General features: G+C 41.5%; 2 protein-coding genes across 2 annotated transcripts; both read right to left on the reverse strand.

Moving 5' to 3' along the window:
* Window positions 1-18,248: 18,248 nt before the first annotated feature.
* On the reverse strand, window positions 18,249-19,026 carry LOC147454466 (uncharacterized). The gene is made up of 4 exons (XM_086516409.1): window positions 18,919-19,026; window positions 18,784-18,840; window positions 18,606-18,687; window positions 18,249-18,494 (listed from the first exon to the last, which is right to left on the reverse strand). The coding sequence occupies exons 1-4, from the start codon at window positions 19,024-19,026 to the stop codon at window positions 18,451-18,453; spliced, it is 291 nt and encodes a 96-aa protein (XP_086372535.1). The 3' UTR covers window positions 18,249-18,450.
* On the reverse strand, window positions 18,702-23,371 carry LOC147454467 (uncharacterized). The gene is made up of 13 exons (XM_086516408.1): window positions 22,682-23,371; window positions 22,276-22,369; window positions 21,048-21,104; window positions 20,908-20,963; window positions 20,595-20,829; window positions 20,427-20,513; window positions 20,264-20,341; window positions 20,106-20,189; window positions 19,945-20,018; window positions 19,651-19,867; window positions 19,484-19,572; window positions 19,278-19,392; window positions 18,702-19,195 (listed from the first exon to the last, which is right to left on the reverse strand). Exons 1-13 carry the CDS (start codon window positions 23,200-23,202, stop codon window positions 19,151-19,153), a joined length of 1,752 nt encoding a protein of 583 aa, XP_086372534.1. The 5' UTR covers window positions 23,203-23,371; the 3' UTR covers window positions 18,702-19,150.
* Between the last annotated feature and the right edge of the window lie 2,901 nt (window positions 23,372-26,272).

Consider the following 26,272-nt stretch of genomic DNA (forward strand, 5'->3'; position numbering starts at 1 on the left):
TCTCCTTTGTAAGGCTTTAATAGGCTCACATGAAAAGCATTGTGTATGAGCCAATGGCTAGGAAAATTGAGTTGATAGGCCATCTCATTGATTGGCCTAAGAATCTGGAAGGGACCATAGTAGCTTTTTGCTAACTTAGCATAGTACTTTTGGTGTCCCGTAGGATTCTTGCCGGTCGTGTGCCTTAATCGAGCCTTGGGAAATTTGAGTAAGACCCAATCATTTTCCTTAAATGCTTGGGCTCTTCTATGCTTGTTAGCAGCAGCTTTTTGCCTTTGCTATGAGATAGATATAGCATTGTTAATCTTTTGGAAAGATTCTTGTAGGTCTCGGCTATACTCATATGCAGCAAATATCTTCCCCTGTACCTTCAGTAGTTAGCAGGAAAATTTTTTATCTTCCCTCAATCACCTCAAAAGGTGCTTTTCCCATGGAAGTATGTATAGTGTTATTGTAGGCATACTCCACTTAGGGTAAGTACTTCTCCCATTAGGATCTTTGATCTAATTCCGTTACATAAACTTTAAGTAGATCGAGAGTTTTAGGTTAGCTATTCCACTTTGGCCATCCATTTGAGGGTGATAGGCCGAAGAGAAATTTAGCCTTGTTCCTATATTCTCAAAGAGACCCTTCCAGAAATTATTGGTCATTCTAGGATCTCTATTCGACACTATAGACATTGGCAAGCCATGGTACTTGAAGATTTGTGATATGAAGAGGGTTTCCATTTGATGGGCTTTGATAGTCTTTTTGACATGTATAAAATGAGCTTGTTTACTAAACCTGTCTACTATTGTCCATATTCCCGTGTTCCCATGGATAGACTTAGGCAATCCAAAGATAAAATCCATGGATATGCTCTCCCATGATGAATTAGGGATTGGCAAAGGTTGAAGCAACCCATGTTGCTTCCCTCTATCAAACTTCGTCTTTTGGCATACCACACATTTAGAAACATACTCTTGTATGTTTGCTTTCATGGTAGGCCAATAGAAATATGTTTCAATCCTGTTTAGGGTAGACTGAATCCCTCTATGCCCCGCATAAGGAGGAGCATGAGATTTATACATTACTTTCTCACGGAGTGAGTTAGTAACGCATAGTCTATTGCCATAGAGAAGATAACCATCTTGTAAAGTAAATGGTTCCTCTTTCTTCCCTAGTGCAAGGGCTGAAATCACATCTCTAAAATCGGGATCAATAGCATGCTCATTTATCATAGAAGATAGATCGTTGTGAGTTGCTATGGAAACCACATTCACTCTCAGCCGTCTTGAGAGTGCATCGGCTACTTGATTATGCCTGCCAGCAATGTGAGCAATATGAAAATGAAATTACGAAAGGAAATTTGCCCACCTCATTTGTTTGTCAATGAGCTTGGTCTACGTCATGAAGTACTTGAGACTTTGGTGATCCATTCGCAGAATGAAAGGAGTCCCCAATAAATAGTGCTTCCATGAGTCTAAGGCATGTAGAACTGCGATGAGTTTCTTTTCATATATGCCTAGAACTTGCTCAACAGGGTCGAGCCTTTGACTTTCATAGCCTATGGTGTGCCCTTCTTGGAGCAAAACGGCTCCAAGGCAATTACCACAAGCGTCACATTGGACCTCAAATGGATTTGAGAGATCCGCTAGTGTAAGCACAGGTTGAGAGATAAGCTTTTCGAAAGCATTGTTCTCCTTGGCAGAGCATGTATACCTAACGTTTTCTTTGTTAGGTCATGTAATGGTCCTGCTATTAGTGAGAACTTTTCTATGAAGCATCTATAGTATTGACACATACCTATAAAGCTTCTTAGTTCATGAAGATTCCTTGGTTTAGGCCATCCTTTTATTACCTCTAACTTTGATGGATCCATTTGTATGACATCTTGAGAGATAATTTGACCTAAATATTGACTCTCTTGTAAGAAAAAATCACTTTTCTTTCGATCAACATAAAGTTTATTCTCTCTTAGAACTTGAAATATTACCTAGAGGTGTTGCTTGTGCTCGTCTAATGAATTAGAGTAGATGATGATATCATCAAAGAACACTCCAGTAAAGGTTCAGTGAGGCCTAAATAGCTTCTCCATCAAGCGGTTGAATGTGGCTGTTGCATTGGTCAAGCCAAAAGCCATGATAATATATTCGTAAACACCAAACGTAGTGCAAAATGCGGTCTTTACAATGTCTTGATCAACTATCCTTATTTGATGATTGCCACTTTTTAGGTCAATCCTACTGAAGTAGGTGGACCCTTGTAGCTTATCAAATAGGTCTTCTACCCGTGGAACGGGAAACCTATTCTTGATAGTGATCCTATTTAGTGCTCTATAGTCGACACACATACGATATGTGTCATCTTTCTTGTGCACTAATAGCATAGGAGAGTAAAATGGAGATGAGCTAGGCCTAACCATGCCCTTCTCAACTAACTCATGCACTTGCCACATAATCTCCTCTTGTTGAGCTTGAGAAACTCTATAAGGAGTTTTGTTAGGCGGTGAACTTCCTGAAAGAAGTTCAATTGCATGGTCATCATTGCCTCATTTAGGAGGTAGCTCACAAGGGATGTCGTCAATAAAGACATCTTAAAACCCCTTGAGAAAACTGGATAGCTCTAACTCCTTTTGATTGTGTAAATTTTCTTTTGCTAAAACATTAGGTTCATTTAGAGGGTCTTTAACAAAAATCATGTGCATGGAAATAGAGCTCTTTATTGACTTATTGAAAGCTTATGTATGTACAATGGGTATGGTGTTACCCATTTGCTTGGCATCTATGTACATATCTTTTTCCCTGAACCTAAAGGAGATTCTCCTTTCAGGGAATTTAACATCAGCAGCCATGCGATCAAACCATGGTGCCCCTAGGATTACATCCTCATGCTTGAGAGAAGAGATAAATAAGTCCTCTTTTTCCACATAGCTTTGGACATGGAGCCTCAATTTCCCAATTAAGGGAGTGACTGAAGCTTCCTTCCCCTTGAAAGCACCGTCTACAGGTAGGACATCTCCCATCTCATAAGCTTGTATGCCTACCTTGTTGGCCAACTCTATGGATATGAAATAGTGAGGAGAACCAGGGTCAAAGAGAATAAAAGCATCATGTCCTCTTACCTTTCGCCAAGCATGGCATAGAGGAGATCCTTTGTGGTGAGTTTCCTCCTCTTGGATTTTGACCAAGGTAGCTCTAGCAGGCTCATGGCGGGTGTTCTTTTGGGAACAAGCGTGGTACGTATGCCCTTGCTCGCCGCACTTGAAACAGCGGTCATCCTTGCGATAACGCTCAACCTCTTCAGGAGAGAGTTTATTTTTGCCTTTGTAAACTCCCTTCTCTTTAGCTTTGTTGGAATTGCCCTAGGAGACTTTTGGACATTGTCCTTCCCCTTAGGCTCATTGGAACACTTGCTTTCCATGGGCTTAAAATTTCTTTTAGCCCCCGTTTGGAAATTGATTCAAGAAGCCACCATTGTATGGTGTATAACCGTTGATATGGTGCGTAGCCTTTGGGAGTTGACATACTTCGCCATTTCTTCAGTAAGCCCGCACAGAATTGTTGCTTTTGCTCTCCAAAATCCAACTTCTTAAAGACAGTGGCTTTGATTTGTAAGTCCCAAAACTTGTCTACATATTTGTGAATGGATTCGTAGGGAGAGAGCTTCAAGCTTCGCCATTTGGTGAGTACTTTGTCTTTGGCATCGGTGGCCAAAAACTACTTCATAATGGAAGCTCTCAAAGCTTTCCACGTTCGTGGAGCTTCATCATTGACCCGTAGGCTAGACCACCATTGTCTGGTAGACATTTGAAAGTGCATAGCTACATGGTGTTGCTTAGAGGACTCCGTGAAGCCCTCATCTCCAAACGCCGCATCGAATTGTTAGATAAAGACTAAGACTTTGTCCATAGCACCAAAGGTGCTATCGTAGGTAACAAAAGAGATGCTCTTCCCTCCCTCTTTGAACTTCTTGAGCTTGGACGACCTCTTCCACGCGGCATAGGATTTCCTATGGCCTCTTCTTTTTGATGATTCAAAGGTTGCACCGTCACTTTCTTCAGAAGGTGAAGAATTTGAGGAAGATGGAGAAGAGGGTGACCTCTTTCTCGCCTTTTTCTTGCCTTGATCTTCTTTGTCTTTCCCATCACTTTCATAAGAGGAAGAGGATGAAGAAGATGGAGAAGACGATGTCCTCATTCTTGCCTTTTTCTTCTCTTTCTTTTTGTCATCCCTCTTTGAAGGAGGGTGTGGAGAAGTATGTGATGGTCTTCTCCGTTTTCGAGGTGATGGAGAACGTTTAGCCCACCGTCTTCATGGAAACATCTCCACCGAGGTGGCAGGAGACCCACTTCTTTCTCGTTCCTTTGATGGGGGCTCTTGAATTCTCCTTTGAGAAGGAGATGCGTCATCAAGGAGCAAATTTTTGAGCCCTTCATATGGATCCTCTTCTGCTTCCCAAATCGGAGAGAGACCTCTTTTGGAAGTCTCACATGGAGGCTTCCTAGGTGCTCTCTCGTCATGGTGGGGAGCTTGGAGAATCCCATGAGCACGAAGCTACCATTGCACTTCACTTTGGAGGGATGGATTTCTCATGGCTTGTTGAAGCCTAGAAACAAGATAGTTAACAAGCATCGGGGCATCATTAGTAGCCTGCTCATTAGCAAAATCAAAGCTATCAACATTAATTTCACTCTCTTTACTATTGTCAGCCATTTTAACAACTTTTAGGTGTAAACTTTTTAGGTGTACTTTGGCACTTCAAGCCCTAGTGGCTACTCCTCTTTACCCCTTTAGGAAAAGCACTTTACCCCTTTAGAAAAAGAACTCAAGCTATTGTACCCGTGGCTACCATTAATTGCAAGGAATAGAAGAGAGGGTCGTTCAACACCAAAACATCACCCACTCCTGTCAAGCTTCTAATAGCTCAATAGTGGTTAAGCAGTAGGCAAGCCCCATAGGACTCCACTATTAAAACCATAGCTCTCGACGGTGATGCCCCATTAAATACACAAAGGCAGGCGCACTGCAAGGCTGAAAAATCCCTATTCTACTTGCTCACATGCAATTAATAATACCAACCATTTATAGATATCTTGAGGGCCTACCTTCTTGAGCAAGAAAAGAGAAACCCTGTGCTCCGATACCAACGTAACATTTAATGGCCTAGTAACTTGTGTGTAGCAGAAAATAGCATGAACATAGTGAGCATTTCATTAGAATAGATTCCTAATGAGAATAACAAGAGTGCTTAGGTGGAGAGAGCAACAAAAAGCATAACACCTAGTTAGATAGCATGAACAATAATTCAAAAGAGAGGGAAATTAAGAAATTGACAACAGTTGAGGACCGGATTTGCATGGAGCCAGTCCCCCCTCCAAAAGGCTTTGTATTATGGTTTCTCCCATCCAGAGAGACATTTTACAATACAGTTCTTTGTGTTCCTTCAATACTAGCTAGTGCAATGAAGATGGAAACTTCAAGCACTAAGCACAACACTTATCAAACACAACATCAATTCCCTCATGGTCTCAAACAACAAGACCTCACACACCTTTGAAGATGGTGAGAGCTAGCAGGGTATGAGAGTATATTGAGAGGAAGAAGGAGTAGTTTTACAAGAAATATGTACATCTCCTCACATAATCACTCATATTAGCATATTTTAGCTTAGGAATTAGCATGGTAGAGGAGATGAGCATGCATTGAAGCTTGGCTCTTGGTTGGATTTGCATCACAAAGCCAAGAGTTGTTGGTGTAGGCCTCCCTTCTCACAAGCTTGGAGTACGTGATAAGCTTTCCATTAAAGCTTGAGAAGGGGGAGAGAGAGAGAGAGAGAGAGAGAGAGAGAGAGAGAGAGAGAGAGATTCTTCTTGCTTCACACATAGATTGTGTGAGTGTGTAAGTCAATAATGCCTTTGAAAAATCAGCCCCCTCTCTCGCTTGGTCAACCCCTCTTGTTATTTGCTCATGCAGACACCCCATTGGACCTCCCTAGGCTTAGCCAATAGAATTTTAGGATCATAAGTGATAGCCTTCTGGCATGTATCCCCCTTTCCCTTTTTGTGAGAGCTTTTTCTAAATAATCAATGCAACTAAACTCTCATTGGACCCCTTTGTCTCCTGGCCAATAGGAATCAGGCAAGCCATTGGGCTGATGAATGCTCATTGGACCCCTTGGGAGACTGTCCAATAGTCTTCTAGAGAGCTTAATTCCTACTGGTTCTTTTAGTAAGTGTTTTTAAGCTAATTAAACTAGACTTACTCTAGCCTAATTCTCATTGGTCCACCTCCAAGGCCATCCAATAGGATTTGAGTACACCTTGTGCACATTTGGGCTAGGGAGGTGACATGTGTCCCTCTTTCCCCTTGTGTACAAAGGAAGCTTGTGTGTGTGTGTTTCTCTCTCATCCCCTACTTCTTGGGCTCGCCCCCTCCTTTATGGGCCTTGAGAAAAACTTTTGGGACACACACAAAGCATCCAATTTCCCAAGCTTGTGTGTGTGTGAGTTTCTCTCTCATCCCCTACTTCTTGGGCTCGCCCCCTCCTTTATAGGCCTTGAGAAAAACTTTTGGGACACACACAAAGCATCCAATTTCCTAAGCTTTTGACCTTAGGACACAACCTTTGAATTTTGGAACCTTAGCATTTTGGAAGTCTTAATGGGCTGATCCTTAGGGTCTTTTATGCCCATTGTTGCACATTGCTCCTTTGCAAATGCCCCCCCCCCCCCCCCCCCCTTTGGATCCCTATTTTCCTTCCTTTGGATCCCTATTGTGGCCAGTCTGCTAGCTTAACCAATATTCTAGTTTTTTCTCTCTTGGCACTTCCCCATATTAAATGATTAGTTTAACATGAGAAAATCATTTAGGAGAATTTGATATTGATTATTATGACATTACTTCTCTGTTGAAATCATAGTCGTTCTCAACTATGGGGTAGAGAAGATAAAGCATATTCATTAGTCCTTTTTTCTAGCGGGTAGAGGATCCCTTATGTTACCCTACAACATCGTTCCAGAATGGATGACTAGTCCATTTGGCGCTTGAGAGCCTAAGCTGCCACAAGCATGTCTGCACATTAGTCCTATAAATCTTCCATAGTAGAGTGACAAGCTCTACTTGGTGGTTGGGAGACGTCGTTTCCGCAAACTTGATCTAAGCATGCATACTACTTCACATTTGTGCACAATAAAGAAAAAGAGAGTCTTATAAGACAAAAAAAACTTTGTTCATTTTTCACATTTGTACATTTTCTTACTCTTGGGAAGCATTGTAAGCATTGACAAGGTTTAGGTTATCCTTAATGGTATGCCTTGCATCCATCTAGCATCTTCAAAAGGATAATTCTTAAACTTAATAAGATATCGTCGGCGGATAGTCTTACCGCCTCTTAGTACCTTGTCTTCATGTCGGAGAATGGAATCATAAAGATAGATCATTGTGAGTTGCTATGGAAACCGCATTCACTCTCGGCCATCTTAAGAGTGCATTGGCTACTTGATTATGCTTGCCAGCAATGTGAGCAATATGAAAATGAAATTGCGAAAGCAAATTTGTCCACCTCATTTGTTTGTCGGAGAGCTTGGTCTGTGTCATGAAGTACTTGAGACTTTGGTGATCCGTTCACAGAATGAAAGCAGTCCCTAATAAATAGTGCTTCCATGAGTCTAACGCATATAGAATTGTGAGGAGTTCCTTTTCATATATGCCTAGAACTTGCTCAACAGGGTCGAGCCTTTGAGTTTCATAGCCTATGGCGTGCCCTTCTTGGAGCAAAACGGCTCCAAGGCAATCACCACAAGCGTCACATTGGACCTCAAATGGCTTTGAGAGATCCGGTAGTGTAAGCACAGGTTGAGAGATAAGCTTTTCTTCAAGATTTTTGAAAGAATTTTTCTCCTTGACAGACCTTGTATACCTAACGTTTTTCTTTGTTAGGTCATGTAATGGTCCTGCTATTAGTGAGAACTTTTCTATGAAGTGTCTATAGTATGCACACATACCTATAAAGCTTCTTAGTTCATGAAGATTCCTTGGTTTAGGCCATCCTTTTATTACCTCCAACTTTGATGGATCCATTTGTATGACATCTTGAGACATAATGTGACCTAAATATTGACTCTCTTGTAAGAAAAAATCACTTTTCTTTCGATCAACATAAAGTTTATTCTCTCTTAGAACTTGAAATATTACCTAGAGGTGTTGCTTGTGCTCGTCTAATGAATTAGAGTAGATGATGATATCATCAAACAACACTCCAGTAAAGGTTCAGTGAGGCCTAAATAGCTTCTCCATCAAGCGGTTGAATGTGGCTGGTGCATTGGTCAAGCCAAAAGCCATGATAATATATTCGTAAACACTAAACGTAGTGCAAAATGCGGTCTTTACAATGTCTTGATCAACTATCCTTATTTGATGATAGCCACTTTTTAGGTCAATCCTACTGAAGTAGGTGGACCCTTGTAGCTTATCAAATAGGTCTTCTACCTGTGGAACGGGAAACCTATTCTTGATAGTGATCCTATTTAGTGCTCTATAGTCGACACACATATGATATGTGTCGTCTTTCTTTTGCACTAATAGCACGAGAGAGCAAAATGGACATGAGCTAGGCCTAACCATGCCCTTCTCAACTAACTCATGCACTTGTCGCATAATCTCCTCTTGTTGAGCTTGAGAAACTCTATAAGGAGGTTTGTTAGGTGGTGAACTTCCTGGAAGAGGTTCAATTGCATGGTCATCATTGCCTCATTTAGGAGGTAGCTCACAAGGGATGTCGTCAATAAAGACATCTTGAAACCCCCTGAGAAAATTGGATAACTATAATTCCTTTTGATTGTGTATATTTTCTTTTGCTAAAACATTAGGTTTGTTTAGAGAGTCTTTAACAAAAATCATGTGCACGGAAATAGAGCTCTTTATTGACTTATTGAAAGCTTGCGTATGTACAATGAGTATGGTGTTACCCATTTGCTTGGCATCTATGTACATATCTTTTTCCCTGAACCTAACTCCTTTCAGGGAATTTAACATCGGCAGCCATGCGATCAAACCATGGTGCCCCTAGGATTACATCCTCATGCTTGAGAGGAGAGATAAAGATATCCTCTTTGTCCACATAGCTTTGGACATGGAGCCTCAATTTCCCAATCAAGGGAGTGCCTGAAGCTTCTTGCCTCTTGAAATCACCATCTGCAAGTAGGACATCTCCCATCTCGTGAGCTTGTATGCCTAGCTTGGTGGCCAACTCTATGGATATGAAATTGTGAGTAAAACCAGGGTCAAAGAGAATAAAAGCATCATGTTCTCTTACCTTTCCACAAGCATGGCATAGAGGAGATCCTTTGTGGTGAGTTTCCTCCTCTTGGATTTCGACCAAGGTAGCTCTAGGAGGCTCATGGAGGGTGTTCTTTTGGGGACAAGCACGGTACGTTTACCCTTGCTCCCCGCACTTGAAACAGTGGTTATCCTTGCGATAATGATCAAGCTCTTCAGAAGAGAGTTTATTTTTGCCTTTGTAAACTCCCTTCTCTTTAGCTTTGTTGGAATTTCCCTTGGGAGACTTTTGGACATTGTCCTTCCCCTTAGGCTCATTGGAACCCTTGTTTTGCATGGGCTTAAAATTTCCTTTAGCCCCCATTTGGAAAATGATTTGAGAAGCCACCATTGTATGGTGTATAACCACAGATATGGTGCGTATCCTTTGGGAGTTGACATACTCCGCCATTTCTTCAATTAAGCCCGCACAAAATTGTTGCTTTCGCTCTCCAAAATCAAACTTCTTAAAGACAGTGGCTTTGAGTTGTAAGTCCCAAAACTTGTCTACATATTTGTGAATGGATTCGTACGGAGAGAGCTTCAAAATTTTCCATTCGGTGAATACTTTGTCTTTGGCATCGGTGGCCAAAAACTGCTTCATAATGGAAGCTCTAAAAGCTTTCCACGTTTGTGGAGCTTCACCGTTGACCCGTAGGCTAGACCACCATTGTCTGGCGGACTTTTGAAAGTGCATAGCTACATGGCGTAGCTTAGAGGACTCCGTGAATCCCTCATCTCCAAACGCCGCATTGATTGGTGGATAAAGGCCAAAACTTTGTCCGTAGCACCAAACGTGCCATCGTAGGTAAGGAAAGAGATGCTCTTCCCTCCCTCTTTGAACTTCTTGAGCTTGGACGACCTCTTCCACGCGGCATAGGATTTCCTATGGCCTCTTCTTTTTGATGGTTCAAAGGTTGCACCATCACTTTCTTCAGAAGGTGAAGAATTTGAGGAAGATGGAGAAGAGGGTGACCTCTTTCTCGCATTTTTCTTGCCTTGATCTTCTTTGTCTTCACCATCACTTTCATAAGAGGAAGAGGATGAAGAAGACGGAGAAGAGGGTGTCCTCTTTCTCGTCTTTTTCTTGTCTTGCTTTTTGTCATCCCTCTTTGAAGTAGGGTGTGGAGAAGTATGTGATGGTCTTCTCCGTTTTGGAGGTGATGGAGAACGTTTAGCCCACCGTCTTCGTGGAGCCATCTCCACCGAGGTGGCAGGAGACCCACTTCTTTCTCGTTCCTTCGATGGGGGATCTTGAATTTTCCTTTGAGAAGGAGATGCATCATCAAGGAGCAAATTTTTGAGCCCTTCGTATGGATCCTCTTCTTCTACCCGAATCGGAGAGAGACCTCTTTTGGAAGTCTCACATGGAGGCTTCCTAGGTGCTCTCTCGTCATGGTGGGCAGCTTGAAGAATCCCATGAGCACGAAGCTGCTGTTGCACTTCACTTTGGAGGGATGGATTTCCCATGGCTTGTTGAAGCCTAGAAACAAGATAGCTAACAAGCATTGGGGCATCATTAGTAGCCTGCTCATTAGCAAAATCAAAGTTATCAACATTAATTTCACTCTCTTTACTATTGTCAGCCATTCTAACTACTTTTAGGTGTACTTTGGCACTTCAAGACCTAGTGGCTACTCCTCTTTACCCCTTTAGAAAAAGCACTCAAGCTACTATACCCGTGGCTCATGTACCATTAATTGCAAGGAATAGAAGATAGGGTCGTTCAACACCAAAACAGCACTGGCTCCTATCAAGCTTCTAATAGCTCAATAGTGGTTAAGCCATAGGCAAGCCCCATAGGACTCCACTATTAAGACCATAGCTCTCGACGGTGATGCCCCGTTAACTACACAAAGGCAGGTGCACTGCAAGGCTGAAAAATCCCTATTCTACTTACTCACATGCAATCAATAATACCAACCATTTATATCTAGCTTGAGGGCCTCCCATCTTGAGCAATGCAACATATAATGGCCAATGCAACATATAATGGCCTAGTAACTTGTGTGTAGCGGAAAATAGCATGAACATAGTGAGCATTTCATTAGAATAGATTCCTAATGAGAATAACAAGAGTGCTTGGGTGGAGAGAGCAACAAAAAGCATAACACCTAGTTAGATAGCATGAACAATAATTCAAAAGAGAGGGAAATTAAGCAATTGACAACAATTGAGGACCGGATTTGCATGGAGCCGGTCCCCCCTCCAAAAGGCTTTGTATTATGGTTTCTCCCATCAAGAGAGACATTTTACAATACAGCTTTTTGTGTTCCTTCAATACTAGCTAGTGCAATGAAGATGGAAACTTCAAGCACTAAGCACAACACTTATCAAACACAACATCAATTCCCTCATGGTCTCAAGCCCAAGACCTCACACACCTTCGAAGATGGTGAGGGCTAGCGCGGTATGAGAGTAGATTGAGAGGAAGAAGTAGTCTTACGAGAAAGATGTACATCTCCTCACATAATCACTCATATTAGCATAGTTTAGCTTAGTAATTAGCATGGTAGGAGATGAGCATGCATTGAAGCTTGGCTCTTGGTTGGATTTGCATCACAAAGCCAAGATTTGTTGGTGTAGGCCTCCCTTCTCACAATCTTGGAGTAGGTGATAAGCTTTCCATTAAAGCTTGAGAAGGAGAGAGAGAGAGAGTCTTCTTGCTTCACACATAGATTGTGTGAGTGTGTAAGTCAATAATACCTTTGAAAAATTAGTCCCCTCTCTCTCTTGGTCGACCCCTCTTGCTATTTGCTCATGCAGACACCCCATTGGATCTCCCTAGGCTTAGCCAATAGAATTTCAGGAGCATAAGTGATAGCCTTCTGACATGTGTTCCCCTTTCCCCTTTTGTGAGAGCTTTTTCTAAATGATTAATTCAAATAAACTCTCATTGGACCCCTTTGTCTCTTGGTCAATAGGAATCAGGCAAGCCATTGGGCTGCTGAATGCTCATTGGACCCCTTGGGAGACTGTCTAATAGTCTTCTAGAGAGATTAATTCCTATTGGTTCTTTTATTAAGTGTTTTTAAGTTAATTAAACTAGACGTACTCTAGCCTAGTTCTCATTGGTCCACCTCCAAGGCCATCTAATAGGATTTGAGTACACCTTGAGCTCAGCTGGGCTAGGGAGCTAACATGTGTCCCTCTTTCCACTTGTGTACAAAGGAAGCTTGTATGTGTGTGTGTGTGTGTGTGTGTGTGTGTGTGTGTGTGTGTGTGTGTGAGTTTCTCCCTCATCCCCTAATTTATGGGCTCACCCCCTCCTTCGTAGGCCTTGAGAAAGACTTTTGGGACACACACAAAGCATCCAATTTCCTAGGCTTTTGACCTTAGGACACAACCTTTAAATTTTGGAACCTTAACATTTTGGAAGTCTTAATGGGTTGAACCTTAGGGTATTTTAAGCCCATTGTTTCACATTGCTCTTTTGCAAATGCTCTCCCCTTTGGATCCCTATTTTCCCTCCTTTGGATGCCTACTTTGGCCGCTCTTCTAGCTTAACCAATATTCTAGCTTTTTCTCCCCTGGCACTTCCCCATACTAAATGATCAGTTTAACATGAGAAAATAATTTAGGAGAATTCGATATTGATGATTATGACATTACCTCTCTCTTGAAATCATAGTCGTCCTCGACTATGGGGTAGAGAAGATAAAGCATATTCATTAGTCATTTTTCCTAGCGGGTAGAGGATCCCTTATGTTACCCTACGACATCGGTCCACAATGGATGACTAGTCCATTTGGCACTTGAGAGTCTAAGCTGCCGCAAGCATGTCTGCACATTAGTCCTATCAATCTTCCATAGTAGAGTGACAAGCTCTACTTGGTGTTTGGGAGATGTCGCCTCCACAAACTTGATGAAAGCATGCATACTTCTTCAATTTGTGCACAATAAAGAAAAAGAGTCTTATAAGACAAAAAAAAACTTTGTTCATTTTTAACATTTGTACATTTGCTTACTCTTGGGAAGCATTATAAACATTGATAAGGTTTGGGTTATCCTTTAATCGTATGCCTTGCATCCATCTAGCATCTTCAAAAGGATAATTCTTAAACTTAATAAGATATCGTCCGATAGTCTTATCGTCTCTTAGCACCTTGTCTTCATGTCGGAGAATGGACTCGGACTACAGCACCTCTTCTTGGTCCTCGATCTCCGATGGGTCTTCAATAGTTGATTCTTGAGGTGGCTCTCCTTTGTAAGGCTTTGATAGGCTCACATGAAAAGCATTGTGTATGAGCCAATGGCTGGGAAAATTGAGTTGATAGGCCATCTCATTAATTGGCCTAAGAATCTGGAAGGGACCATAGTACCTTTTTGCTAACTTAGCATAGTACTTTTGGTGTCCCGTAGGATTCTTGCCCGTCGTGTGCCTTAATCGAGCCTTGGGAAATTTGAGTAAGACCCAATCATTTTCTTTAAAGGCTTGGGCTCTTCTGTGCTTGTTAACAGTAGCTTTTTGCTTTTGCTGTGAGATAGAGATAGCATCCTTAATCTTTTGGGAAGATTCGTGTAGGTCTCGGCTATACTCATCTGCAATGAAGATCTTCCCGTGTACCTTAAGTAGCAGGGGACTTTTTTATCTTCCCTCAATTACCTCAAAAGGTGCTTTTCCCATGGAAGTATGTACAGTGTTATTGTAGGCATACTCCACTAAGGATAAGTACTTCTCCCATTGGGATCTTTGATCTACTTCCGTTACATAGGCTTTTAGTAGATCGAGAATTGTTAGTTTAGCTATTTCACTTTGGCCATCCGTTTGATGGTGATAGTCCGAAGAGAAATTTAGCCTTGTTCCTAAATTCTCAAAGAGACCCTTCCAAAAATTATTGGTCATTCTAGGATCTCTATCCGACACTATAGAAATTGGCAAGCCATGGTACTTAAAGATTTGTGATATGAAGAGGGTTGCCATTTGATGGGCTTTGATAGTCTTTTTGACATGTATAAAATGAGCTTGTTTACTGAACCTGTCTACTATCGTCCATATTCCCGTATTCCAATGGATAGACTTAGCAATCCAAAGATAAAATCGATGGATATGCTCTCTCAAGGTGAATTAGGGATTGGCAAAGGTTGAAGCAATCCAGGTTGCTTTCCTCTATCAAACTTCGCCTTTTGGCATACCATATATTTAGAAACAGACTCTTGTATGTTTGCTTTCATGGTAGGCCAATAGAAATACGTTTCAATCCCCTTTAGGGTAGATTGAATCCCTCTATGCCCCGCATAAGGAGGAGCATGAAATTCATTCATTACTTTCTCACGGAGTGAGTTAGTAACGCATAGTCTATTGCAAGATAACCATCTTGTAAAGTAAATGGTTCCTCTTTCTTCCCTAGTGCAAGGGCTGATATCACATCTCTAAAATCGGGATCAATAGCATACTCATCTATCATAGAAGATAGATCATTGTGAGTTGCTATGGAAACCGCATTCACTCTCGGCCGTCTTGAGAGTGCATCGGCTACTTGATTATGCTTGCCAGCAATGTAAGCAATATGAAAATGAAATTGCGAAAGGACATTTGTCCACCTCATTTGTTTGTCGGAGAGCTTGGTCTGCGTCATGAAGTACTTGAGACTTTGGTGATCCGTTCGCAGAATGAAAGGAGTCCCCAATAAATAGTGGTTCCATGAGTCTAAGGCATGTAGAACTGCGAGGAGTTTCTTTTCATATATGCCTAGAACTTGCTCAACAGGGTCGAGCCTTCGACTTTCATAGCCTATGGCGTGCCCTTCTTGGAGCAAAACGGCTCCAAGGCAATCACCACAAGTGTCACATTGGACCTCAAATGGATTTGAGAGATCCGCTAGTGTAAGCACAGGTTGAGAGATAAGCTTTTCAAAAGCATTGTTCTCTTTGGCATAGCATGTATACTTTTTCTTTGTTAGGTCATGTAATGGTCGTGCTATTAGTGAGAACTTTTCTATGAAGCGTCTATAGTATGCACACATACCTATAAAGCTTCTTAGTTCATGAAGATTCCTTGGTTTAGGCCATCCTTTTATTACCTCCAACTTTGATGGATCCATTGATATGACATCTTGAGAGATAATGTGACCTAAATATTGACTCTCTTGTAAGAAAAATTCACTTTTCTTTCGATTAACATAAAGTTTATCCTCTTAGAACTTGAAATATTACATGGAGGTGTTACTTGTGTTCATCTAATGAATCAGAGTAGATGATGATATCATCAAATAACAATCCAGTAAAGGTTCTGTGAGGTCTGAATAGCTTCTTCATTAAGCGATTGAATGTGGCCAGTGCATTGGACAAGCCAAAAGGCATGATAATATATTCTTAAAAGACCAAACGTAGTGCAAAATGTGGGCTTTACAAAGTCTTGATCAACTATCTGCTTTTTATGATAGCCACTTTTTAGGTCAATCCTATTGAAGTAGGTGGACCCTTGTAGCCTCTCAAATAGGTCTTCTACCCGTGGAACGGGAAACCTATTCTTGATAGTGATCCTATTTAGTGCTCTATAGTCGACACACATATGATATGTGTCGTCTTTCTTTTGCACTAATAGCACAGGAGAGCAAAATGGAGATGAGCTAGGCCTAACCATGCCCTTCTCAACTAACTCATTGCTTCTTGTGAAATGCCATCAGACTGTGTGCAAAGCTCTAACTATGCCGCCCAAGTCCGTTTTTCTTTTCAACCTTCAGTTTGCATTGTCTTTTGAATGTTTCTAGAAGAAACCATTGAAAGGTATTAGCTGTATAGATGCAAACATAAAGCATGTAAAGAAAGAATCTCTTATATCCTTGTTCAATGATGGAATTTTGATGGTCAAGGGATGAAAGGTTGAAAGCTCAAAGAGGGAGAGATTGATCAGTGTATGGAAAAGGCTCTACTAAGAGAGACTAAGTAGGAGAGGGTGAGCACACATGGAAATATCAAGGCACGCACATGCACACACATGAAATGAAATGATATATTGACATCTCTAAGAGGCCAAATTGACGCACGAGACAAATTCGTTACAAATTGGTAAATTTAATACCGTATCAAGGTACAAAAAAGAGATACTAAGAAAAATATAGAAGTGCTACTAGTTGGAACTATGTCGGGTATGTGTGATTCACTAATACAATGGGTGCCCAAAATAAGAGGGTGATATAATCGATGGTGAATCCATCCTCATCTATACTTTATCTCCAATGCTCGATCAATGAGAGTACCATGAATGTGAGTATGACCTAAGCCTTACAGTGGTGGCTACTACTCTGCTGTCCGATGTCTGCTGTGAAGAAAACAATAATCTGCCATACTCTCGCCATATCTCCTAAATCAACTGTCCCTGTGTTTGTGTAACTCAAGTAGCTAAGACATCTCTAGCCTTGATAGCTCATGACTCTAGAGAAGGTCCAAAGCCTTCTCTTGATCTCGTAATACACTATGCACTGACATATATAACGCATCTCCATCTCTAGCTCTGTATGGCATGATACCTTATCTGGCTAACTGCTAGCATCCCTTTGAACCTGTCAATCTCAATTTTAAGCTGATGTAAAGTTGTTTGTATTGGACTAATAGCACATCATACCATTAGAGAGGTGTATCCATAAAAGTGGATCGTAACTCAAATCCTTCATGTGAGCTGGAGAAGATGCTCTTTAGAAAGCCATCTTCATGTCCAATACTTGTCAATTCTACCCATATCCTCCTAGTGTCCAATTGGATCAATACCTAATAACGAGTCCTATTGGATCAAGTCCTGACAATGAGTCTAGTATTCTGCCCGTGTAAGAGACAACAATGGTGCATTGAGTACTGGAAGGTAGATAATCTGTCCATGTTGAAGCCATGTACCTCAGACCATGATGACATTTATTCATACCAGCATGATATGTCCTCGCTCCCCTAAGATGTTCACAAGGGGGGGGGGGGGGGGGGGGGGGGGGGGGGGGGGGGGGGGGGGGAGAGAGAGAGAGAGAGAGAGAGAGAGAGAGAGAAGAGAATTTTAACATTGTAGGAAACCATCCAGAGAGAGAGAGAGAGAGAGATTTCTTAATGATATTGTTTGCCCTAACTAATATGACTGATTCTTTAAATACAAGTATGGTGCAAACCAGCAACCTTGTTCAAAAATAAAAATATATGTTTGCGTGTACATGTAAGTGTAATAATAAGCATATATATGCATGCACATATAGTTAATGAACAATGACTTTCATAGCAACCTATGCCTGCGATTATTACAGTGCTCACAAAATTGTTTTGCAAATTCTTTTGCTGGCATTTTTTCAACCATAACAAAAGGTATAAAGACAATTGAAATCTGTAAAGCGCCAACGTATGACATACCATTCAAGAAGATTTCATCTCTGATGTAGCAGTAATTTTGGGAGAAATCCATCACTCTAATTTGAAGGATGCTATCAATGAGTTTGTATAATACCATCACTTGCACAATTGCTGGCCAATCGCAAGGATACACCGAACTAGCGCTGTACTATAGTTGACATTACTATAATTGGAAGCAACAATTCTCGCGAACTAGGACACACATTTCCTGTAGGGTGGTTTGGAGTAGATTAATATACCAAGGAAAAGGCTCGCACCAGGGTAGAATTGTTCTCTTTGTATCTAGCAAGAACATAGAAAGTAGAACTGTTTACAGTCCATTATTGTCACATATTCTTTCTGAAACTTAGTAACATATATTTAGCCAAAAAAGCACAAAGTAGCACTTTCACAGCTATGTAACTTTGGGAAAAATAGAGGGAGTTCAAACAGTTCAATGAATTGATTCTAAGAGATGCCCAACAAAATTTATCCGAGGCTCACATAATAAGTACTGGATAAAAATACATAACAAATAAAATTTGCTCATTGAGATGCACTGCCTACATGAGATCCCACACATACTTGTTAAGCTAATAACGAACGATCGGAAGAAGCATGCGAGCCAAATCTTAAGCACAGAAGGACATAAAATTTGCACAATAATTTACCATTATGATGCTTACGCATTGCTGCAAATCATAACTGAACAAAAAATTGCACAATTTTGCATTAGTGCAAACCATACCCTCAGGCGTAACTAGAATGCAGAAACTAATGTAATGAGCCAACCCCTCCTTCCATGACCATACCTGCATTCACTCAATACACTTGCACTTCCTTACTTCTACAGGGGTTCTGCTGTTTTCCTTCTCCAAGTGTGCAATAGGTCTATGGCAAAGACAAGCTCCACACTTAGGCATGAAAGGTAGCAATAAGACTTCACTACATCATCAGAATTGCTCTACTACAACCTAGTTAGCTACATATTTGCAGACATGCCTGCCGTATCTGCAGCCCAAGTATTTTTGCAGAGGTCTAAACCTGTGTTTGAGTTCTTCTTCATAACACCCTCTCTTTTCAACTACAATAGCCATAGAAGCAAATGTTAAGATTGTACTGATAAGCAGAATTTTAAATTACACAAAATCTCTTATATATAACAGAAAACCAACAGAACCTTGCCAAGACAACTCTTGCAAAAGGCGGGAACTGTTTGAGCTGGGAGCATGAACACCTGCCTTCCTGTCCCACAGAAGATAAAGGATAGAGCTTAGTCTCGCATCCTTGCACATTAAAGAGCCGTCTTACAAACCTCTGTCAAGACAGATGCCAGGATATCCACGCTCAAACCAATGCTATTTGTATGGCCACTTTTAAAGTCCGAACGTGAAACTAAACTGCTCATATCTCCCCTGGACATGTGTCTGCAATCTAATCTACCAAAGCAATAATCTTAAAAAGGACGAAGCGAGAGCCCCCTCATGTCCCTGGCATAGGGCAAAACTGTGGCTTAAAAATAAGGGCAAGAGACCAAATTAGGAACATCAGCCCCTGCTATCAGGAAATTTAGCTTCGTATGCTTGAGGCGTCTGCAAGACATCAACAAGAACAAGAAACTCTTTTAGTATTACTTCCTCTGCAACAAATACAAGAATGCATCGTACTATATACCATGTAAGTAGTTGTAATCATCTTCCCCGCAAACCAACGTCCATGCAAATTTCGTTGAGCATTCATAGCGGAAGTCAGATTATTAAACTTTAGGTACACATGGCCGGCGCTATTCCTGCAAAGCAAAACAAGATGTTGAATGAGAAAAAATAGAAGCACAAGAAGCATCCATAAGCAATAACCTTCTCAATGCTGGTGGGACTCACTTGTCAACATGCACATGTTTGACTACACCATATTTGGAGCATTCTGACTGCACTTCGTCCTTGATATCCAAATCAAAATCAGGCTCCGTCTGGTGAAACGAAGTCATCAATCAGCAACATCATAAGGCCATGAATAAAGCCAATGATAAGCACTTTAAATATCTTACCTCTGTGCTGGGGTCAAACATGTTTTTCAACAGCAAACACTCGGTTGGTACTCCTATGGGCTCCGGAACCGCTGCACCTAATGCACCCAAACCTGCATTCTGCAGACCTACCATCCCTGGAATAGCTAGACCTGGAACAATTGGTGCAACAGCAGGTGCTTGAACTGCAGAAAGCACGTTAAAAGCTGGTGGTACCTGTCCAGTAGTTGGTACAACACTGGCAAAACAAGCAATAGGTCAGATTTCCTTTAAAACCATACCTTAGAAACATCAAATACAGCGTGAAGGATATACCTCTGGACTGTGGCAACTGTGCCACTTCTGTCTAGCTTCTGCATGAGAAGAGCTCTTGAGCGAGCCGTAAGAGACTGCAAGAAGAGATTGCTAGCCGTAAGATACCTAGACAAAAGCTCAACATTGAAGAATTACATAAAACAAAAACATAGCAAGCCTACCAGACCCCCTCCGTCGTCATCGTCCAACTCTCCCGGTGCCACAACAGAGTCTGCTCCAGCACTTTGTTCAGACATTGGAACCACCTGTACAGGCACAAAACTGGTTATCCTGTTGCTCTGTAAGCTCCTCTCCTTTAGTGGGTCGAAGAGGACATTACCTTGATATGGCGTCCTGCTAACTCAAGATTCCCATTCAAAGCTGCCTGGGCCGAACGAGCATCCTCGAGTCTAGTGTACTGCAGTGAAGATGTTCATATGAATTCACGATGTATTAAAATCATAGCAGAGACAAAAAACAAACATGGATGAAACAAAGCTTACTTGCACAAAACCGTAGCCTTTACCCAAACCCGTATCTGAGTCTACTGGGAGTTGTACGAGCTCAATTGCACCAAATGGTTCGAAAACCTGAAGACCAGAAACTCTCTCTCCTTAAACACTACAATATAAAGCCATTATCTTAGCAAATAACCTCAGCTCAAATCAAACCTGTCTTAGTTGTTCCTCTCCAATGTTGAAGTGCAAGTTGCCAACATATAACCGCCTGGCACTTCCAGAATATGGCCCAATAGCTCCCCCAAGTCCCGTAGTTGTCGTACTTGTTGACTGGACTAGATTCTTCTCTGCTTCAGAAGGCTTCACCATTACTGGTTGCCCGAGAAGAAGTTGACCAGTCAATGCAATTGCCATTGGGACCGACATGGCATCATAAAATTCAATATAGCTGCAGCCACCACAACCAGAGACTATAAATAAAACTGTCACAATCGTAAGGGAGAAGAGATATACTCAAGGCACTTACCCCACCCCCTTTGAGCGCCTGGTGTTGCGGTCCATGATGAGTCTGACATCTCGAACCTACGAAACAAAGGATAGCATCAGCTGAGGAGGGCATATGCACCTCTAATCAGGAATGAACCCAAGCAAAGATTATCTACCAACCTTCCCTGCTCGAGAGAAAAAGTCGTAAACGTCCTTCTCATCAGCTTTCAGGGAAATCTGTGTAAATTTACAAGAGGCATAAAACAACAGCAGAGAAATTGAGCCAAGGGAATCAAAAGATAAGAACCAAAACAGTACCAGGTAAGGGTGCCAACCTTGGGCAATCAGACCTGAAAAAAGCTAAAACCAAGCAGAAGAGACCAGACACAATCGAATGGACCTATATCTTACTAAAGAAAAGAACCGGAAAATTTACCTACACAACATCGATCAAATTTCTGCATGCAGAAAAGACACTTATGACTTGCTAACCAACAAGTGGATGAAACCAGTTTCTCAAAACAATATTATGAAACCTAGATACTATGGGCATGGCAGAATCCACCTTTTTCAGAAGTTATTTGATTGATCTAGCTGTAATGGGTCAAGAAAGGCAGAAAAGCCAATGGCCGCAAAACCTGAATGAGACAATCGAATGCAAAGACATGAAAGCATGAGGGTGTGCAGCACCTAGAATCCTCATCCGCAGTGCTGTGAGTCAATAACATTGGTTCTAGTGGGCAGCAAGTGCTGCAGAAAGACACTCACTTCGATTACGTTACAATGGAGAAGGAAAAAAAATAGGAGTACAAAGGCCATTGAGGCAAAGCTTCAGCCATATGCCTACACAATAAAAGAGAAAAGCATGAAGCAATCATTGGCACAATGGCAAAGACACGAAGAAAAGGACTCCAACAAGTTACAGAAAGCTTATACCTCGATGAATCAAGGGAGATCCCAGATTCACCTGTATGGGAAAGTGTGATTTGAAGACTCACGATAGTCGTCCTAACAATCACATGTAACAAAAAACCTAGAGTTATGGCAATTAGCATCTCCTGAATGCGCTTTGCACATTGAGCACTCCTAGTATCATCAAAAAAGCTGCCAGGAGAGAAAGGCTTATATGCACCAATACACACAGCATTTCAGTATGATGACTGTGCAGGCCTCTATATCAATTTGTTTTTCTTTAGAAAAAGGAAGATGTGGACTAAATCATATCGAAGTTCTTCTGAACAAGACAAAGGAGGAGAGAATCACCAGAAGACCACCATTCCCTGCATACAATGACCATTCACATTTATTGATGCATACAAACCTTCACATATCCCACAAATTATCAACTTTTCAGACACATTAAAGACATGGGTATACTGTAATTGTATTGTAGAAGAGAAGTTGAAACCTGGAACGCAAAAACAGTTCTTTGATCTCGCTCAGGATCAGCCTCTGGTTCTGCTGCTGGCTCCTCTTTCTTCTCCCGCTTCTCTCGAGAATACCTGCATTAGGCAAAGGATTATAAATCTTTTACAGATAGCACAGAATACCAGGTGCAAGATGCGAGCACTTGACTATGGCCATACATTTAAGACTAGACAGACAACCAGCACGCAAAAATTTCACAGCCCCACATGCCTCTCGAGAACAGCCCAGAAGCCCAATCTCTTGAAATTCAATCAAAAAGCAAGGTACGCAAATTTGTAAGGCCTTCCCTATGACCATGAGTAGTGAGTACAGATTTACTTCCTCTTGACAATGTTCTGATTAGACTAAGAAGATGAAATTTTCATATGGGCAGAGGCCTGCATTACCGATATTCTCGATCGATGTCTCGAGACTTCTCCCTGTCATGGCGTTCATAGTCCCTACTTCTGCTGTGGGAGCGCTCTTTGCGCATTCGTCGCTCAGCCTCCTTCTCTCGTTCTCTTTCATAATCTTTGTCCCGGTCAATCTCTCTGCTCCGGTGTCTCCTATCCCCGTCTCTGTAATCCCTATCAGATTCCCTGTAGGAACGGTCTCCATGGTCACGGTGTGACCGTTCAGATCTATCTCGGTCGCGGTCGCGATCGCGATCACGGTCTCTGTCACGATCACGGGACTTGTCTCTGTGGCTGTGTTCACGCTCATCTCTATCAGACCTGTCCAGTTCACCAGATCGATGGCGTTTGCTCCTGCTGTGACCATCTTCACCATCATCTCCTTCTTCACCTGATCTCCGCTTCTCGGCGCTCCTGCTCTTGGGCGGGGGCGGGGGCGCGGACCCATTAGAACCTTTCACCATGTCTGCTGACTCCACGGTCTTTTCAAGGTACTCATACTCATCAAAATCCATGGCTCCTGATCAGGCCAAACACAAAGCAGCAAAAATAGGTCAAAGACACACGACAAGAAGCTGATCAGGATATGGCGAACAATCTGCAGAGAGAAACGCCGAGCTTTTCAACCCTAGGCAGTCGATAGTAGTGCTTAAAAACTTCTTGTTGCCTTGGTCGTGGTTCGATCCGTGCCAAATTGCAATTTAATTTCCTGAGGCAAATTCATAACCTCATAACTTCTAATAAAGCTCCAAGTCTACTATCAGCCCATGGTTTTGCCAAATGGCAACATTTGCTATGCTCGATTCCCCCTCTTTCTACACCCTTTCGCATTTGTGGTAACTCCAACCTACAAAGCTTTCCAGCCTGCACTATTGGCTATAGCCTCACTTCATGAGTGTGCAAGGTCCATAACCGCATCTACTGATTTCTACCAAACTTAGGATGTAGTCGTTTTCTCTTCCATGCAAGCTGCGTACAAACTTCTTGGCTCTAGACTCCACTTGCTCTTGCGCTCTTTCCTTTGCTCATTCTCCACTACTTAATTAAGAGTCTTGTCCACTGTGCATCAAGGGTATTTGTGAAATTAAATAGTATGTACTATGAACTTGTCACAGTCATGAACTTTCATTTTAGTGAAACTAAGGAGCTCCATGAAAATTGAAAAGATGATAATATAAACCATATTTAGAGTATTAAGAAAGTGCTTATAGTAGTAATCTATAAGAGTTCAATATGTAAAGTGACCTTGACTTTATCTCAATTCCCCTTTAGTCTTTGCTTATATGGAGTGATATTCAAAGAGAATTTTTTGCCTTGCCCTTTCCATTGCTTTACCTTTTCCGGCTACCCAAATTCCAAAGTCATTGTGATGTGTTTTCCAGCAGGAAAATATAAATTGATTGATTATAAAACTCCTTACATGCTCGTAAATAGCCTTGTAACTAGTGCCAATTTTTGAGGAGGGAGATTGAAAAGGTAAAAAAAGAAATTGCTTCATTTTGAAAAAATAAGAGATCCAAGAGTACTCTCTCTTCTTTTGCAAAATAAGAGGGGAGAGTTGAGAGTAATTCAGATTGTAAATGCAAGCCAACAAAAATTAGGCAAGCGTTGTGATTTTATCACTTGTTTAATAGGGGAGTTTCTATTTGGGGCGTTGGGCTCTAAGCTAAGTCATATATGAGAGAGTTGGAGAGGCAAGCTATGCAAGATTAACTACCTAATATATGAGTGCATAACACTCATGATGACAAGTGGGATTACGCATAAAGAGAAGCTCCATGAGGATAGAAGCAACACAGGGAAGCATGCATAGGACAGTCCACAACCTATAAGGATCAAGTGACAAGGTTTTGTCCCAATATGACTAATACTAGGGGGTTTAAGTGTAAGTTGATTTATTCATGAGAGAGCTGGAGAGGTGAAAATATTAGCATTGACTAAAAGTGGCATCGATTTTATCTCCATGTCATTTGTATGTAGATCTAATCTCTCTTTTGTCAACAATTTATTCTACTTCAAAAGCAACCGTGTAATCTTTCTCTCACAACTAGACTATGAACATATGACTATAATGGAAATGACATATGAACTTTGAGAATAGCGCAATTAAGAGAATTAGAGTGAGTATTTTTGTTAGATCACTTTGAGAACATAGAGGGTGAACTTAATTGATGGTAGCAACATAAGCATAGTACTTAATTAACTTGGCATGAACAATACTTTTGCAAGAGAGAGAGTATTAGAAAACATGACAATAGTTGAGGACCCGATTTACTTGGAGCCGGTCCACCCTCCAAAAAGCGTATTATAGATTCTCCCATCAATAGAGACTTGGTACAATACAATCTTTGTGTTCCTTGTGACCTTGGTGATGCTATGAAGACGGAAAGCTTCATGCATCACGAGCATAACATAAACTTTGAAAAAAGCATTAACTATCCCAAGCCTCAGTCTCAGTCCCATTGACAACAGTTGAGGGCCGGTTTTACATGGAATCGGTCCCCCTTCCATAAAGGCTTTGTATTATAGCTTCTCCCATCAAAGAAGACTTTTGTACAATATAATTCTTGTGTTCCTTGACAAAACTCGTTGGTGCAATGAAGATGGAAGCTTCACGCACCAAATTACGCTTGAAAAACACACCTAGTGTCCCTAGCCTCACTTCCAAGACCTCACACACCTTCAAAAATGGTGAGAGCTAGCAGAGAATGAGGATATATTGAGAGGAAGAAGATGTATTTTACAAGAAAGAAGTATTATCCTCACATGATCACTCTAATAGCGTAGCTTAGCTTAGTAATTAGCATGGTAGAGGAGATGAGCATGCCATTGAAGCTTGGCTCTTGGTTGGATTTGCATTCCATAGCCAAGAGTTGTTGGTGTAGCCCTTTACTTCTCAATGCTTGGATAAGGATATGGACTTCTTCTTGCACACATGAGTTGTGTGTGTGTGTGTGTGTGTGTGTGTGTGTGTGTGTGGCAATGTGTTAGAGTAAAATGTAGCCCTCTCTCTCTCTCTTCTTGGTTGACCCCTCTTGCTAATGCTCATGCTGGCCTCCCATTGGCTCATGTAAAGATTAGCCAATCACAAATTAGAAGCATAGTTGATAGCTTTTGACAAGTGTACCCCTTTCCCCTTTTGTGAGAGCTTTAGGTAATTAAATAATTCAATTAAACTCTCATTGGACCTCTTAGTCTTCTGGCCAATAGGAATCAGGCAAGCCATTGGGTTGTTGAATGCTCATTGGACCCCTTGGTAGACTGTCCAATAGTCTTCTGAGGAGATTAATTTCTATTGGTTCTTTTATCAAGCATTTTTAAATTGATTAGACTAACTTTACTCTAGCCTAATTCTCATTGGTCCACCTCTATGGCCATCCAATAGGATTTGAGGGAAAATTGGGAGCAACTGGCCTAGGAGCCTGACATGTGTCTAGTATTCCCTTTGTGTAAACGGGAAGCTTTGGAGTGTGTGTGTGTGTGTGTGTGTTTCTCTCTCATCCCCTACTAAAAGGGCTCGCCCCCTACTTCCTAGGGATGTGGGAAGACTTTTTAGTCTTCCCATGACCATCCAATTTTCCCCTT

Source organism: Adiantum capillus-veneris, chromosome 7, assembly GCF_014529385.1.
Source record: "Adiantum capillus-veneris isolate H3 chromosome 7, ASM1452938v2, whole genome shotgun sequence".
NCBI lineage: Eukaryota > Viridiplantae > Streptophyta > Polypodiopsida > Polypodiales > Pteridaceae > Adiantum > Adiantum capillus-veneris.